The sequence below is a fragment of the Corapipo altera genome, unplaced genomic scaffold (genome assembly GCF_003945725.1).
Source record: "Corapipo altera isolate COAL_440 unplaced genomic scaffold, ASM394572v1 49, whole genome shotgun sequence".
In the NCBI taxonomy this organism is placed as follows: Eukaryota; Metazoa; Chordata; class Aves; order Passeriformes; family Pipridae; genus Corapipo; species Corapipo altera.
In genome coordinates, this window is record NW_020884879.1 from 16921736 (window position 1) to 16937090 (window position 15355).

At 38.3% G+C, this 15355-nt stretch overlaps 1 protein-coding gene across 1 annotated transcript in view; it reads left to right on the top strand.

The window, feature by feature from the left end:
- KCNB2 (potassium voltage-gated channel subfamily B member 2) overlaps positions 1–14553 on the top strand; it is a 189135-nt gene extending 174582 nt beyond the window's left edge. The window contains exon 3 of the mRNA XM_027638949.1: positions 12210–14553. Within this exon, the coding sequence (XP_027494750.1) occupies positions 12210–14372 (2163 nt within the window). The 3' untranslated portion in view covers positions 14373–14553. The remainder of the gene's footprint in view (positions 1–12209) is intronic.
- Positions 14554–15355: the final 802 nt, after the last annotated feature.

Consider the following 15355-nt stretch of genomic DNA (forward strand, 5'->3'; position numbering starts at 1 on the left):
CATAGCCTATGAATCCTGCCATTTACTTTACATTTACAAAAACTAGCTATTTAGTTTCCCTTCCTCTGGTTTCTCAAGTTGTCAGCTTTTCTTCTTTGTAACACATCTTCATGCTACTGAAACTGGTGGGAAATTTTTATAACACATCTACATGTAACCAAATCAGTTTTCTTTCTTCATTGATTGTGTTATGGTGAATGAAATTGCTGCAGATTTTCTTTTATCTTCTAGAATTAACCTTCCCTATCATTGTATTTAACTTTTAGGGTTTTATTTAAGAAAACAGTTTCTAAAATTGAGAAGTTAATCAAGAGTGATATGCAATGAACCATGGATAGAAAAAAAATACTTTAAAAAAGCAGTAAGAGATTGAACAATTCAGGTCCTCCTATCATAAGGAAGTTATGAATGGATTATCAAGGGATCATCATACTATTTCATGACTGGGCTCTCAGTAAGTTTTGGTAGGATTGCTGTGTAGTTAGAATAACGAAACACTGCAAAATACATAAAGCATATTAAATATTGTCCTCAAAAACATAATGAAAAGATAAAGTATGAATTATGTGGAATATAAAATTGTTTAATGATTTATAGCAAGATGAGCATAAAATAAAAATATATATCAGTACTTGACTCTAAAGTTAAGTCAGTGTTCGATTTTAGATATATTTATAATAAATTTGCATTAATTCAAGGAACTGAAAGCCTCCAGGAGGAACAGTGCTTTACTTTATGAAAGGAAGATGCATAGATGGCAATTTGTCCCAATAGGATAAGAATAAGACCCTCCAGGAAGTGGAAAGGAAAAGAAAAAAAGGGAAAAAAAAGTAACGCAAAAAACCCCCCACACAAAAAAAAAACAACTAAAGGTTGATAAACAGCTCTATCTGTTTTCTTCAGTTTGATCTCTTTTTTTATTTTTTCTCTCTATTTATTATGGTTATGGAAACAGTCTTGGAAGAATGCAATGAGTGTACTTATTAAATCTGCTAGAATTTTATAGCATCCTAAAATACATGATATGATATGAAAGTTTCATCTATTTCTCTTGGAGCTATAGTTAATATTTTTAGTGTTATAAATGCAAGTCTATGTAGCAATGAGAAAAACTATCAAATTACATGTACTTCCAGTGGAAGTCTAAATTAGCTATGAGGTAAAAGGGAGAAAGAAAGGAAAGTCACCTTACGTTTAGTAAAAAAAAGAAGACAGTTAAGATATACAGACCTTTAACTACACCCTACTGTATTGCAAAAGAGGCACAACAGACTGGGCTCATTTTCTTAACAATTTCTCTGACTCTACAAGTGTGGGAAATACTGGCATAACCTTTATATAAAACTTCAGATTGATGTAGATGTTTTATATAGTACTGCAGCTCTGAAATTTGTATAGAAATTGAAATAATACAAGATAGAAAAAACTATTTTAAAAGTATGACTAAAGGTTGTCTGAATTTTGTGCCTGTCTTAATTTCAAGTAAGTCTGAGTAGCAAATCTCTGATAGATAACAACTGCCTTCAGGTGGGAGGCCATCCTTACTCACTGTATGATATGACTAAAAAACAGTCTTAGTGAATGGTAAAAAAAGATGATGGAATGAGAATAGTTTTTTTTTTTAAATTTAATATAGTTGTCAGCAAATTAGACTCAAGTGTACAGTCCTGGTTAATAACCTGAGGTCTCAGCCATAAGTGAATACCATTAAAACTAAATGGCAAATACAAACAGTGAGAACCAATACATTTAACTTCCAGTTTCTCGTTTTTGAAATTAGTTACATCCAGCTTTCTTCTTTTAAGTTGAATTTGAATATCAAAATTAGTAGTGTCAAAATAAATCTGTATGTCAGGTGTGTTGATTTCCCCCATTATATGCAGTCAGCAGCATATGCTAAAACTTGTTAGAGCTAAACAATTGGGGTTTGATTTTTCATTACTCCTGCTTGTTTAGCTCCACCGAGTTTTGCTGAGCGTTTGTAATTACTAAGTGGCAAGCAGTAAAAATATCTCACCTCTGGTGAGATTCCAACCTCTTTCAATGGTATTTTTTCTGAGAAACGAATATTATGCCAGAGTTATCTTTATTTCTCCAGAGTTATCTTTACAGATTGTATGCTTTCCATACTTTCGTGTATTTAATGTGACAGAATAAAAGGGGTTTACAGTGAATGTCGATAGCGCCCTGCCGCATCCGCTTTGCCTTGGGCCCGCGTTCAGCACCGCGCCGGCGGACAGCTCCCGCCTCGCCCGCTCCCATCGCCCCGCTCCCAACCCCGCTCCCTCGGCCTCCGGCAGTCAGACGAGTTGCTGCTGGAGACGACTTCCTCGTTTCGGCTTAGAGGCTGGGCTGTTTTGTTGTGGGTGGGGTTTTAGTGAAAATGGAATTCCTGTAACGCAGCCAATGTTTTTGTGCTTGCGAGTAGCGCAGAACAGATCTTGCGTACGGTCTGCTATGCAAAGGAAACTGCAAGCTCCTTGTCATGACTTCAGTGTAAATTTTGAAGATTCTAGTACATTCAGCTGAGTAATAATACACAGCTTTTACTGCCCCAAAATTATACAGCTAGTACAAAACACAACCTAAATGTAGGAAACGTGCCAAAAGTTTAGAAAACTTCTGAATGAGGGCAGGTAAAGACTTTAATAAAGACATCTCATTCATTTTTGATAAATATAGCTGAGTTTCTTACATACAATTGTTCCATTTAAAAATAATCTTTACGTGGTCAAAAAGCTATATGTAAATAAAGCCTTTAACATTACTCTTGATGTTAATTATTTGTGTTCATCTGTAAGGGAGATTTAAATCTGTCTTTTTGTTATAGAGCAAAGAAAGCATTAGTTTATATACGTTTTATTTTCACTGTAAGATACATTACATTAAATTATTTAATTGATTAAACTAGTCACATGCTAATTTCAAGCGGGTACCTGCTCCACTTCTGCCAATGATATGACAGACAGTCATGGGCTTATTTAATTCCTAGTGAAAAAAATAAAGCAATTCCCATTCACTTACATTTACTCTGGACCTGCTGTTTCTTCTACATTAAGTCCTAGGGGACAGTTTGTTATTTATCATTAAGTAATTGATTTCATGTCTCCAGCTGAGATAGCCTTTTGCTGTTCAACAACAATAAAAAATATTATAGCTGACTTGATATGGGTTTTAATCTGTTAAAACAGAAACAAAGTAATGCCCATTAGCTTTGTGCTAATTTGGCATTCAGGGTTGTCTCCACTGATGCTGAATTGAATACATATACCTCTTCCCAAACTATGAAGACTGTCTTCATCTCCAACTATTTAAGGTCTCCCATCTTCACCAATCTAATAGATGCCCCCAGTATTTTCCTCAACTTTTGCCCATAACTAATTACAGCAGGTCTCTTCAGGGCTGTGCTAAAAATCAAGCTAATAGTCACACTTGCAATCCATTGCCTATTACTTGTTCATAGTGCAATTTCTCTGGTCTCCAAGACCACTTTTTGGTCACAGTATTTATTAAATACATCCTGCAAATTTTTGCAGTGTTGTACTTAGTTTTCTGCTATGTAGCTAATGTGCCACTAATGTTCTGAGAGACTTTAATGGTTCCTGTGTTCAGATTCACAGACTCAGTCACTCCCAGAGTTCTCATTTTCCATATTACCCACTAAGGACTGCCTTATACCAAACCACCTCCATATTCAGCCATAATCCAATTCTCAAAGCTACATTTTATTAAATTCTTATGCTGAAATTCTAGGTGGTACAAACCCCAAGGTCATCCTTCCCTAAAGCAATAATCAAGTCATTAAGTAAACACAGTTGGCCTGCCACAGAATGCAGGACGGTTTGTATTCCATTACTGTTATCCTAATAGCATAAATACAAAACCCAGTAATTTACCTGTAACAGAATGCAGGAGAGATGCATTTTATTACTGTTAATTTAAACCAGAAGTATACTCGCTAATCTCAAAGAACAAAGGATCTTTTCCTAGGCAGATCTATCCCCTCTGAGATTCTAGGTCTTCTAAGGCAAATATTAGTCTATGGAATGAGAAGGTCAGCACAAAGTGGAAGATAGGAGTGTTTATGGAACTAGTCATGAAATCTTCAATAAAAACCTCCTAAATGAGCTTCAAAACTAAGCTTTTAAAGTGGCAGTCATGATAATGCAAAGAGACAAAAAGACTGTATTGTTTAGGTGCCAGATAAATACAACACTAAGAGCTTAACCTTCATATATGAAGGTTAATGTCAGGCTTAATTAATACCCCTGAAAGAGCAATGAAGAGCATTCAAACTGAGTCCTTAACGATATTAATAATAATGATCTAGGAAAAAGTGGAAAACGAAAGGTCAGAATTCTAAATAACGTCATCAAGGAGGGAAATCAAGAGTAGCAGAGAGAAGCTGTTCAGTGATTGAGACATACCTTCAGAGCCATTATCAGATATGTTCCTGAAAGGGCAACTATGATAGAGCTGTAAGATGAAATAAATTTATGTTATTCTGTTATTCCCCTCTCTTATTTTTCAAAAATTAAACACTCTATTATATATGGAACTATTAGACCTGTGCCAGCAGTCTGCAATTAAAGGTTATTCTAAGAGAGGTAAGAAGAGATGAAAGTTGCACTCTGAAAGGGCAGATGTGCACAGACAGTGGGAGTTTTCCACTTATAATAAGTATTTGCAGGCTCTGTAAGATAACTACACAGGATGTCTGTTTTGAAACTTTGTGACAGAATGATATAAACTTCTTTCTTACTTTATCATGAAATTCTGTCTTCACTCTTGCAAGTACTGACTCAGCTCTAATAATGACAAAGTGGAGGCAGAGGTCAGAGTATCTGATTCAACTGAAGACCAACGTCTTATTTATTTCCGAGTAACAGTTTCAGGATAACTTTAAATTGTTACCTAGGTCTAATTTTAGTAACTGGAAATGAACTTTTCCATGGCTTAAGACAAGGAGCATTTGCAAACATAAACATCTATTCTTAGATAATTTTTGGTGTTGCAGGACTATTAAGATTTGCTAGAATTGTTATGCTTAAGGCTTGCCATAACTCCATTGTGTTCCAGTTCGGAGCAAATCCAAGTAGGGTTTGTCCCTGTTTGTCTTCTTTTTTGTGTCTTCTGGCCAAGTACCTTATGTTAAAAATTAGTATGAGCCAGCGAGGGCAATACCCTGTTATCAGTAGCAAAATGTCTTTTTGTTGAACTTTTTCAATGTGGTCTGTTGAAACCTTAGATTCAAAGTAAGATTTCTAAATCTGTCAGACTGTTCATGATGTGATCTGTGACACATCAGCAGATGTTTTGAGTGCAGAAGTGCAGGTGTGAGCTGAGTACAGTCCTCTCTGCAAAGCTCTGTAGAATTGTGGGTCAGGTGATGCTTGTAACTGGGAAGTCCCAGGGACAAAAATTATGGGAGACCATGAAGAGACAAGGGACAGAGATGCTGTGTCCTGACCTTGTTCTGTAGTGTCTAGTAAGGAACAGCAGTGTCGGCTGCTGAAGGCAGAGCCATGGTACTGTACTGATGAGTGCTGTTATTAGTTGGTAAATATCTTTGCACTTACGCAGTTTATACAAATGTGCCTCTCCTTTGCATCACTGAAGGAAATTAAAATGGCCCCTTCTCCTGAATATCTACAGACTGATATCCTGACTAATCTTGAAATTCCTCATTTGATAATACTTATAGCTGGAAGGCAGCTCAATTTGTAGTGTTGTCTTTGCTGCTCCGATGAGCATCTCATTTGATTAGTCCCAGATGTCAAGAACAGAACGCACACAAATGTAGGCAGATGTACAAGACAGAGCTTCTACTGAGCAAAACTTTCTGTTCCATTCAGTTGCAAACTCAATATCACGAGCTGAAGGCACCTGACAGGAAAGGATGCTGCTGATGTAAACTGTTTTCTATTAACTTCTCATCAAGCCTACCAATATATCTTCCACTTTCATGGGCTTACTCCCTCAGAGAAATGAAAACATCCATGATCTGACCCTCTGCTCTTGCCAGTGTGGCTATGAGTCAGCGGATTGCCTGGCTGATGCTGGGAGCTCTGTGCTATAAGCTAAGAACACTTTCATGCAAGATACAGCACAGCCTGCAGGCTACAGCACTTGGTAGCTCTCAGGTTGATCTGAAGAACCTAGACCAGCTCCAGCTGTCCAAATCTAGATCAAGACAACTCTTTCCCAAGAGCAGATGCTTCTGAAATTATATAGCTAATTGCCCAAGAAAGCTGATAGAGTGCTCCAGAAATCTTTAAAAAGCTGAACAATTACAGGTTTTTTTCTGAGATTTTATAAAGGGAGAACTAAAGATACTGCCAGAGCACTTTATTTGAAGACAGTATCATACATCTAAATGCAGAAAGATAAGAACATGTAACAGCCTGATGAATTTCGGTGCCTATGGAAGCTAAAACTTTGAAAAGTAATGAGACTATACTGCTGTCTGTTATTTAAATGGTCTAGATCCTATGCTAGATCTGACCCTGGAACAAAAAGACTAAAGAAACACCATTGCTAATACAATCTTACCTGGTTCCAGATTGTAACCTATATTAATCAATTTTACTGTACTGGCTCTTAGGTAGGGCTCAACTAGACTTCCTCTGAGCAGCTATATTTCAATGTGAACCTAATACATACTTTTTCACTGCTGTATATAACAATAACAGTGTCATATCAATTATGTCAGAAGCTTTTTCATATATCATATCAGTTGTTGCAGAACAGCAAGGAGCAATTTGAAGGCTGTTCCATTACACCTTTGTTTTCTGCCTCAGTTGTATGCCCATTTTATGAGGAATTCCTCACACTGCTGGCAATAATGAGCAATGAAATGGGTACACAGGAAAAAAGCCACATTTTAGTGGCAATTTAATACTGGGAAACCACAATATTTTTGGGAGAATGATATCAGTCCTTGCCCCCTAGAAATCAGAAACAACGGCATCTGGAGGACTCTGTTAAGACTGCATCATTAATTTAAGGAATATTTTACTATTCATTGCATCAACAGCAGGTTCAAATGCCTCATATCCAGCCCATAAGAAAGGAATTTAAATCTTAAATATTAATCCATGTTTTTAGAAACATTTTGCCATTTATAAGGAAATCCTTTTAAAGTTTAATAAAAGCTGGATTTTTATGTGCTAACTAAATAACATAAACTACCAAAATCTGTCATTTAACAGAGTATTGTTTATATTCTGAAATGCAGGTTAAAAATAGTATGCCAAGAACTGGTCATAGTTTAATACCTGGAGTACACAAATTTTCCAGTTATTTCAGTCTAGAATACAGTTCCAGAAATATACCTAGAAAACAGTAAATTTTCCTGGGAAAGATTCAGTCAGCAGTGGTTTTTTACTCTTCAGCATAGCCAGCCTAGCAGATTGCTACAGGTCTTTCTTATAAACTCTGTACTTCTGTTAATGTAAGATACGTCTGTTCTATGATAATTTACCAGCATAGTACTATCTGCAAAGTCTTCTTTGTAGATAGTAGAATAGGGAGTTCCTTTTTTTCTTCTTCTTTTTCTCATAGTTTTTCTTGCTCTTCCTGGTATTCTCTCGGCATTTTTATGCCTAATGTGTTGTGAAATCTAATGAATTGCAATAATTAAAACATATTCTATGTGGAATGATGCATAACTTTAAATACATAACAGTGTCTCAGACAAATAAAAGTTTTAGATTCTTACATTAGAAGAAACCAAACTACTGTACTTTGCTGTAATTTTTTTTCACCAAGAACAGACTCATGCTTATAGATGAAACGGATAAAACACTAAAAATTCCAGGCTTGATAGACTGGAATATACTGCTTTTTTTTTTTTTAAATAGCTGGCAGACTTCAGGCTTGTGTGTTACAAGCATGTGAATGAATGGCTGGAACAAACATATAGATGGTTGTTTTCAATAAAACACCCTGGGTGGCAACTCTGAACAGGAAAGTTTTGTGTTCAAGACCTATAAAATGCATGTAGTTTTAGTGATGTCACATTCACTGACTCACCTCTTTTCTAGGATCTTTTGTATGCTGGTGAACGTTTAGGGATAAAGTAAATTCCTCATGACAGAGTGAAATGCCTAATTAAAATCAGCTTGATGACAATTGGGCAGATATGTTCTTACAGTTTTCTTTTTTTAATGAACAATGCATGTCAAGTAATTGGGTCCTGGTATTATACAGTTTTTTCCAGTGCTGTTATTTACATTCTGATGCCAGCCCCAGTGGGGCTCCATCAGCTTGGCAGAAACTGCAAGCTCAACAATTCAGACCTCTGTCTTGTTCATTTGTTCTTTGGATTCTGAAAAGATAATTAAGTTATTGAGTATTTTAGAGAATTCAAGACTGCATTAGCTATTTCACAGTGATTTCGGTGATGTGGATAACCTAGTATACTATTTACTAGTATATTATTTAAGCTTGTAGTTTTATTCCAGTGAAATCTGATACAGGCACCTTTCACAGTTTGAAAGGCAGTTATTGCTCTCTTATAGTGTTGCCCTTTGTCTGTTTCTGTCCTAGCTACAGGACATCACAAATTTTGTTAATTAGCTCTGCCCAAGTATGCAGTGTTATTGCCCTCATTCTTTACTAAGATCGTCTTCTTTTGCTGATATGGGTAGCAGAAATTTTAAAGGGATGTATAGCCGTCCTAAATAGGATAGATTAACCTAAGGATGTTTCTTGAATGGGCTATATGAAGAATGAAGACAGGTGGTCCACAACTCACTTGGCAGGAGAAATTAACAGATCTTATTTCTCCAATAAATATAGTTAAAAAAAAAAAGTGAGAGAGAGAGAATCAGCACTGGTAGGGAGAAATACAAATAAATATGTTTGGAATAATTCAGAATATTAAAGGTGATACCTGTTCTGTACAATTAGTAGCTGGAAAAGGCCGAAGTTAGCATATAAGTACAAGATGATGCCAAACACAGACCGTCACACCATGACCAATTTCAGTTTGTACTTAAAGAACTGAATCTTTGATTAGTAACCCATAGATAAAAAAAGTTTACTGATATTTTTCTCAAAGCTACAGTGGGGTGGCCTTTCCATCTCTGTACCCATTAGCACCACTGTGACCAATTTCTCTGCATACACCCTTCATACTTGCGTTCTGCTTAGCTGCATTTCAGTCTTCTTCAGTGTTCCAGCAATTTTGTCAGACTTAGTGTGTTCTTGGAACATCACCAAGTGGATTTAACAGTACTATTTCTGAGAAATGAGAGTAAATGTTTTTATGAATGAGCTTCAACTGAGCTTTAAAGTAAGGAAAGGGGTCAACAAAACCTCCGCCTTGGACTTCCAGAGGGCAGACTTTGGCCTGTTCAGAACACTGGTTCAGAGAGTTCAGAAACATTCTTAATAACAATGGGGTCCAGGAAGGCTGGACATACTTTTAGAAGGAAATCTTAAAGGCATAGGGGCAAGCCCTCCCTATGTGTCAAAAGACAAGCTGGCAGGGAAGAAGACCATCCTGGCTGAACAGTGAGCTTTCATAGGAAGTCAGGAAAAAAAGAGAGTATAACACCTTTGGAAGAAGAAGAACACAAGTCAGAAAGAGTACAAAGATGTCATTAGGCCATGTAGAGATAAAATTAGAAAGGAGAAGGCTCAGCTAGAACTCAGTCTGGCCATTGCTGTGAAAGATAATGAAAAGTGTTTTTATAAATACATCAGCAACAGAAAGAGGGATATGGAAAATCTCCATCCTTTATTGGATGCCGGAGGGAACATTGTCACCGAGGATGAGGAGAAGGCTGATGTACTTAATGTCTTCTTTGCCTCAGTCTTCAATAGAAAGACCATTTATCCTCAGGGCAACTGGCCCCCTGAGCTGGTAGACAGGGAGAGGGAAAAGAATAAACCCTCTGCAATCCAGGAGGAATCAGTGACCTGCTGAGTCATTCACAAGTCTATAGGGCCAGATGGAATGCACCTGAGAACACTGAGAGAACTGGCTGAAGAACTTGCCAAGCCACTCTCCATCATTTATCATCAGTCCTGGTTAACTGGGGAGGTCACAGATGGCTAGAAGTTGTCCAGTGTGACACCCATTTACAAGAAGGGTCAGAAGGATGATCCAGGGAAATACAGGCCTGTGAGCCTGACCTCAGTGCCAGGAAGGTTATGGAACAGATCATCTTGAGTGTGATCACATGGCATGTACAGGACAACCAGGGGATCAGGCCCAGCCAGTAGAGGTTTAGGGAAGGCAAGTCCTGTTTGACCAACCTGATCTCCTTTTATGACCAGGTGACCTGGCTAGTGGATAAGGGAAAAGCTGTGGATGTTGTCTGGACTTCAATAAAACCTTTGATACTGCCTCCCACAGCATTCTCCTGGAGAAGGTGGCAGCCTGTGGCTTGGACAGGTGTACTGTTTGCTGGGTTAAGAACTAGTTGGATGTCCAGGCCTGGGTAGTGGTGGTGAAGGATACTACATCCAGCTGGCATCCTGTCACTAGTGGGATTTCCCAAGGCTCAGTATTGAGTCCAGTCCTGTTTAATGTCTTCAACAATGATCTGGATGTAGGGATCGAGTGCTCCCTGAGTAAGTTTGCAGTCAACACTATGTTGGATGGGAGTGTTGATCTGCTGGAGGGTAGAAAGGCTCTGCAGAGGGATCTGGACAGGCTGGATTGATGGGCTGAAGCCAACTGTATGAGGTTCAACAAGGCCAAGTGCCAGGTCCTGCACTTTGGCCAGAATCCCATGTAGTGCTACAGGCTTGGGGAACAGTGGCTGGAAAGTGGACAAGTGGAAAAGGACGTGGGAGTGCTGCTTAGCAGCCATTTGAGCACAAGCCAGTAATGTGTCCAGGTCGTCAAAAGGCCAGTGGTATCATGACTTGGATCAGAAATAGTGTGGCCAGAAGGACGAGGGCAGTGATTGTCCCCCTGTACTCGGCACTGGTGAGGCCACACCTCAAGTGCTGTGTCCTGTTCTGGGCCCCTCACTACAAGAAATACATTGAGGTGGTGGAGTGTGTCCAGAGAAGGGCAACACAGCTGGTGATGGGACTGGAGCACAAGTGCTATGAGGAGTGGCTGAGGGAGCTGGAGTTTTTCAGCCTGGAGAAAGGGAGACTCAGGGGAGACCTCATCACTCTCTACAGCTACCTGAAAGGAGTTTGCAGCAAGGTTGGCCTTGGTTTGCAGAGGGTTGGCCTCTTTTCCCAGGCAACCAGTGACAGGACAAGAGGAAATGGCCTCAAGCTGTGCCAGGGCAGGTTCAGCTTGGACATCAGGAAGAATTTCTTCACTGAAAGGGTTGTCAGGCATTGGAACAGGATGCCTAGGGAATCACCATCCCTTGATGTGTTCAAGAAATGACTAGCATGGTGCTTAGTGGCATGGTGGCGTTTGGTCAAAGGTTGGACTTGATGATTTTGGGGATGTTTTCTGACCTTTATGTTTCTAGGATTCTATGATTCTATGAAAATAAGTAACAAAATTTATCAGAAAACCCATATCCTTAGGCAAATCAAAACATCATTTCTAGGAAGCAATTTTGTACATACATTTTAATAATGATGAGAAACTGAGTTCTCCTTCATACTACTTGCTTTATAAGATCTTACTCTCAACCTAATTCAGGGCCAATGCCTTCAATTCTTGTAGCATCTGAAATTTTTTTAGATATGACAATTAGGCAGGACTAGTCTCCTGAACAATGATTCTTGTTTATCCAGCTCGTAGATTTATGCTTGTCTAGAAAGGTGTGCACTATGTAGTACTAAATTAAGAGCTTAAACACAGTAATTCCCAATCAATTCTCTGCACTGTGTAAAGTTTTACATAATGACAATTAATGCAGAAAATTAATAATGTTCATCACATTAGCAGGAACTATATATTCACTTGGTAACATGCAATAATAAATATCACCTCCTACTGTAATTTTAAAATGGTAAGACCAGTCATGGCTTGCTTTCTGAAATGAATTGGTTTACTGCAGGCAGTAAAGCAATCAGGTTTTGACCATGTTTAAGATGATTCTAATGTTTTCTCTCTGTGCAAAATTCAAAACAATAAAAAAAATAATAAATGTAGCAGCCAAAGCAGCTTCCACCATTCTGTGTTTATTTGACACATGCACATTTAAAAGGATTTAAGCAAGCCCTGACAAGTACATTTCTATCAGTCTAACCAAACTATTGTTTATTTTGTTTTACAGATTTTGGCCATTGTATCCATTCTGTTCATCGTACTGTCCACTATTGCTTTGTCTCTTAACACATTGCCAGAGCTGCAAGAAATAGATGAATTTGGGCAGCCAAATGACAACCCTCAGCTAGCACACGTTGAAGCTGTGTGTATTGCTTGGTTTACCATGGAGTACCTTTTGCGTTTTCTGTCCTCACCAAATAAGTGGAAGTTCTTCAAAGGCCCATTAAATGTCATTGACTTACTGGCTATCTTGCCATACTATGTCACCATTTTCCTCACAGAGTCCAATAAAAGTGTCCTGCAGTTCCAAAACGTCAGACGTGTGGTTCAGATATTTCGTATTATGAGGATCCTAAGGATTCTTAAGCTTGCCAGACATTCAACAGGCCTTCAGTCTTTAGGTTTTACACTCAGGCGGAGTTACAATGAATTAGGCTTGTTGATATTATTTTTAGCCATGGGAATAATGATATTTTCGAGTCTTGTATTCTTTGCTGAAAAGGACGAGGATGCTACAAAATTTACAAGTATCCCTGCATCATTCTGGTGGGCAACAATCACTATGACTACTGTAGGATATGGTGACATTTATCCTAAGACCTTATTAGGTAAAATAGTTGGAGGACTTTGCTGTATCGCTGGAGTGCTGGTCATAGCCCTGCCCATACCAATTATTGTGAACAATTTCTCAGAGTTTTATAAGGAGCAGAAAAGACAGGAGAAGGCAATTAAGAGGAGAGAAGCACTTGAGCGAGCTAAAAGAAATGGCAGTATTGTCTCCATGAATCTTAAAGATGCCTTTGCTCGCAGTATGGAAATGATAGATGTAGCAGTAGATTCAGGTAAGCTTGGAGAAGCAGTCAGTCCAAAGGAGACATCTGATGACAACCACCTCTCCCCAAGCCGGTGGAAATGGGCCAGAAGGACAATGTCTGAAACAAGCTCAAACAAGTCATATGAGAACAAGTACCAAGAAATTAGTCAACAAGACTCTCATGAGCAATTAAACAATGCTGCAGCATCCTCCAGCCCTCAGCACCTCAGTGCCCAAAAACTGGAGATGTTGTATAATGAAATTACTAAAACTCAGTCTCAGCCTAACCTTAATGCTGGTTACCAAGACCAGTCTGCAAAGCCACCCATGTATGAAGAGGAAATAGAAATGGAAGAAGTTTCAGGTCAGAGAGATCCGTTACCAACTGGACCTGCAGACATCATAACGGACATGAGAAGCACATCCAGTATCGACAGTTTTGCCAGTTGTGCAACTGACTTCACAGAAACAGAGAGGTCTCCCCTCTCTCTGTTTCCTGGCTCTCACTTGCAAATGAGATTTCCAGCTGATACTGTTAACCTGGAAGAAAACCAAAGACTGAGGAGTTCTCAGTTTATACCATTTGCAAAAGACAGAGGATTTTCTCCAACTGACGTCACCTTTGACTATAATCCAATCAACAGAGCTGTTATCAGTGATGGCAGTGGGTCCCAAACTGTTTTACATGGTCATTTGCATTTTGACACTTCCATGGAAAGCCCCAAAAGTTCCCTGAAAGGTAGCAACCCATTAAAATCTAGATCCCTTAAAGTTAATTTTAAAGACAATAGAGGTGGTGCTCCACAAACTCCACCGAGCACCGCGAGGCCACTGCCAGTGATAGCAGGAGCAGACTTCACACAGGCCACCCCCCAGCACATCAGCACCATTCTCCTAGAAGAAAATTCCCCACAAGGTGAACGACCTGTACTTGGTGCTGATGCATCTGCACTTTGTCAGGGACCTGTTAAAAGATCATCCCCTCTCTTTCCCAAGCAAAAGATTTTCACTTTCCCTTCAAAAGAGAGAAGGAGCTTCACTGAAATAGACACTGGAGAAGAAGAAGAGTTTATGGAGTTACATGGTATGAAACATGAAAAACAACAGGATATCAAGACAAATTGCTGTGGGGATAAACGCAGTGATGGCAACAATTTAACAGAGGAGCCACAGGTCAGCTCTTCACCCAAAAGCATGAGCCACAACTGTACTCAAGACATTTACCATGCTGTGGGTGAGGTAAAGCCAGACAGTAACCAAGAAGGTCACAAAATGGAAAACCATTTATTTGCCCCAGAAATTCATTCAAGTCCAGGAGAAACTGGTTATTGTCCCACACGTGAAACTAGCATGTGACTAGTTGCAGAAGCAATAAAAATACCTTTTCTTAAAACACTGTTAGTAATGCCTATGAACTAAAACATGGAAAGCCTCAACAAAAGTGCATAAAATGTTATTTTTGCATGGCATGAAGAGTTGTTTAGTTTAAATACTGTTTAATTTAAAAAAAAAAAAAGACTGCTTTTTGTAACAAACTGAAAAAAAACCAGAAAAAATTACTCAAGAATGGTGAATAAAATAAAGAGAGCTCTGTTAGGAGCCAGTGTTCTGCAACATCTGACATTTTTTATCCTTTCACTTACGATTGTAGACAGGTTTTGAACTCTTTTAATTTTTTTTCTTGGTTATAATGAATTTTAGAATTTGCACATGAAAGGATGAAATGTCAATGCATGCATTCATAAAGATGTGAAACAAGGTGCTTTGAGCTTGCAAAATGCATATATTTGTAAATAGTTGGGGGTTGGGGGTACAGCTACTGTTAAAAAGGATTTATGGAAAAAGCATTTCCTGGGACACAGGTACTTCCTTCACAGCGTGCTGCCTGGAGGTTTTGTACAGACTTATGTTGCAAAATTGCAACTTCTACTTAAAGCATCTCACGTATCTTGCTTTCTGTTAAAAAGCTCATGAGTATATCTGTTAATTAATGACTACAGTATTTTAGTTTATCTGTGCTGTAAATCATGATAGTTTTTTTATTTGCATAACTTCAGTTATTGCATTTGTCAGTTTAATTAATGATCCTAAGGAAAAGCAAAGATTTAATGACCAGAACTTGAAGCATTGGATATTTTTATAGAAAACTGCCAACATTTCATAACTGAAGAAAAAGCTCCATTTTAAAATTTACACACCATAGTTATTTCTGTGGCAATAAATAGTGCCAAATGGCTATACAGATATATACAAAAGTTTTCAACCTCTTGGAATATAATTTGGTATTAAAAATATTTTCCACATTCACTTTTTTTCCTTTGATTTAACACTTTTTGCTT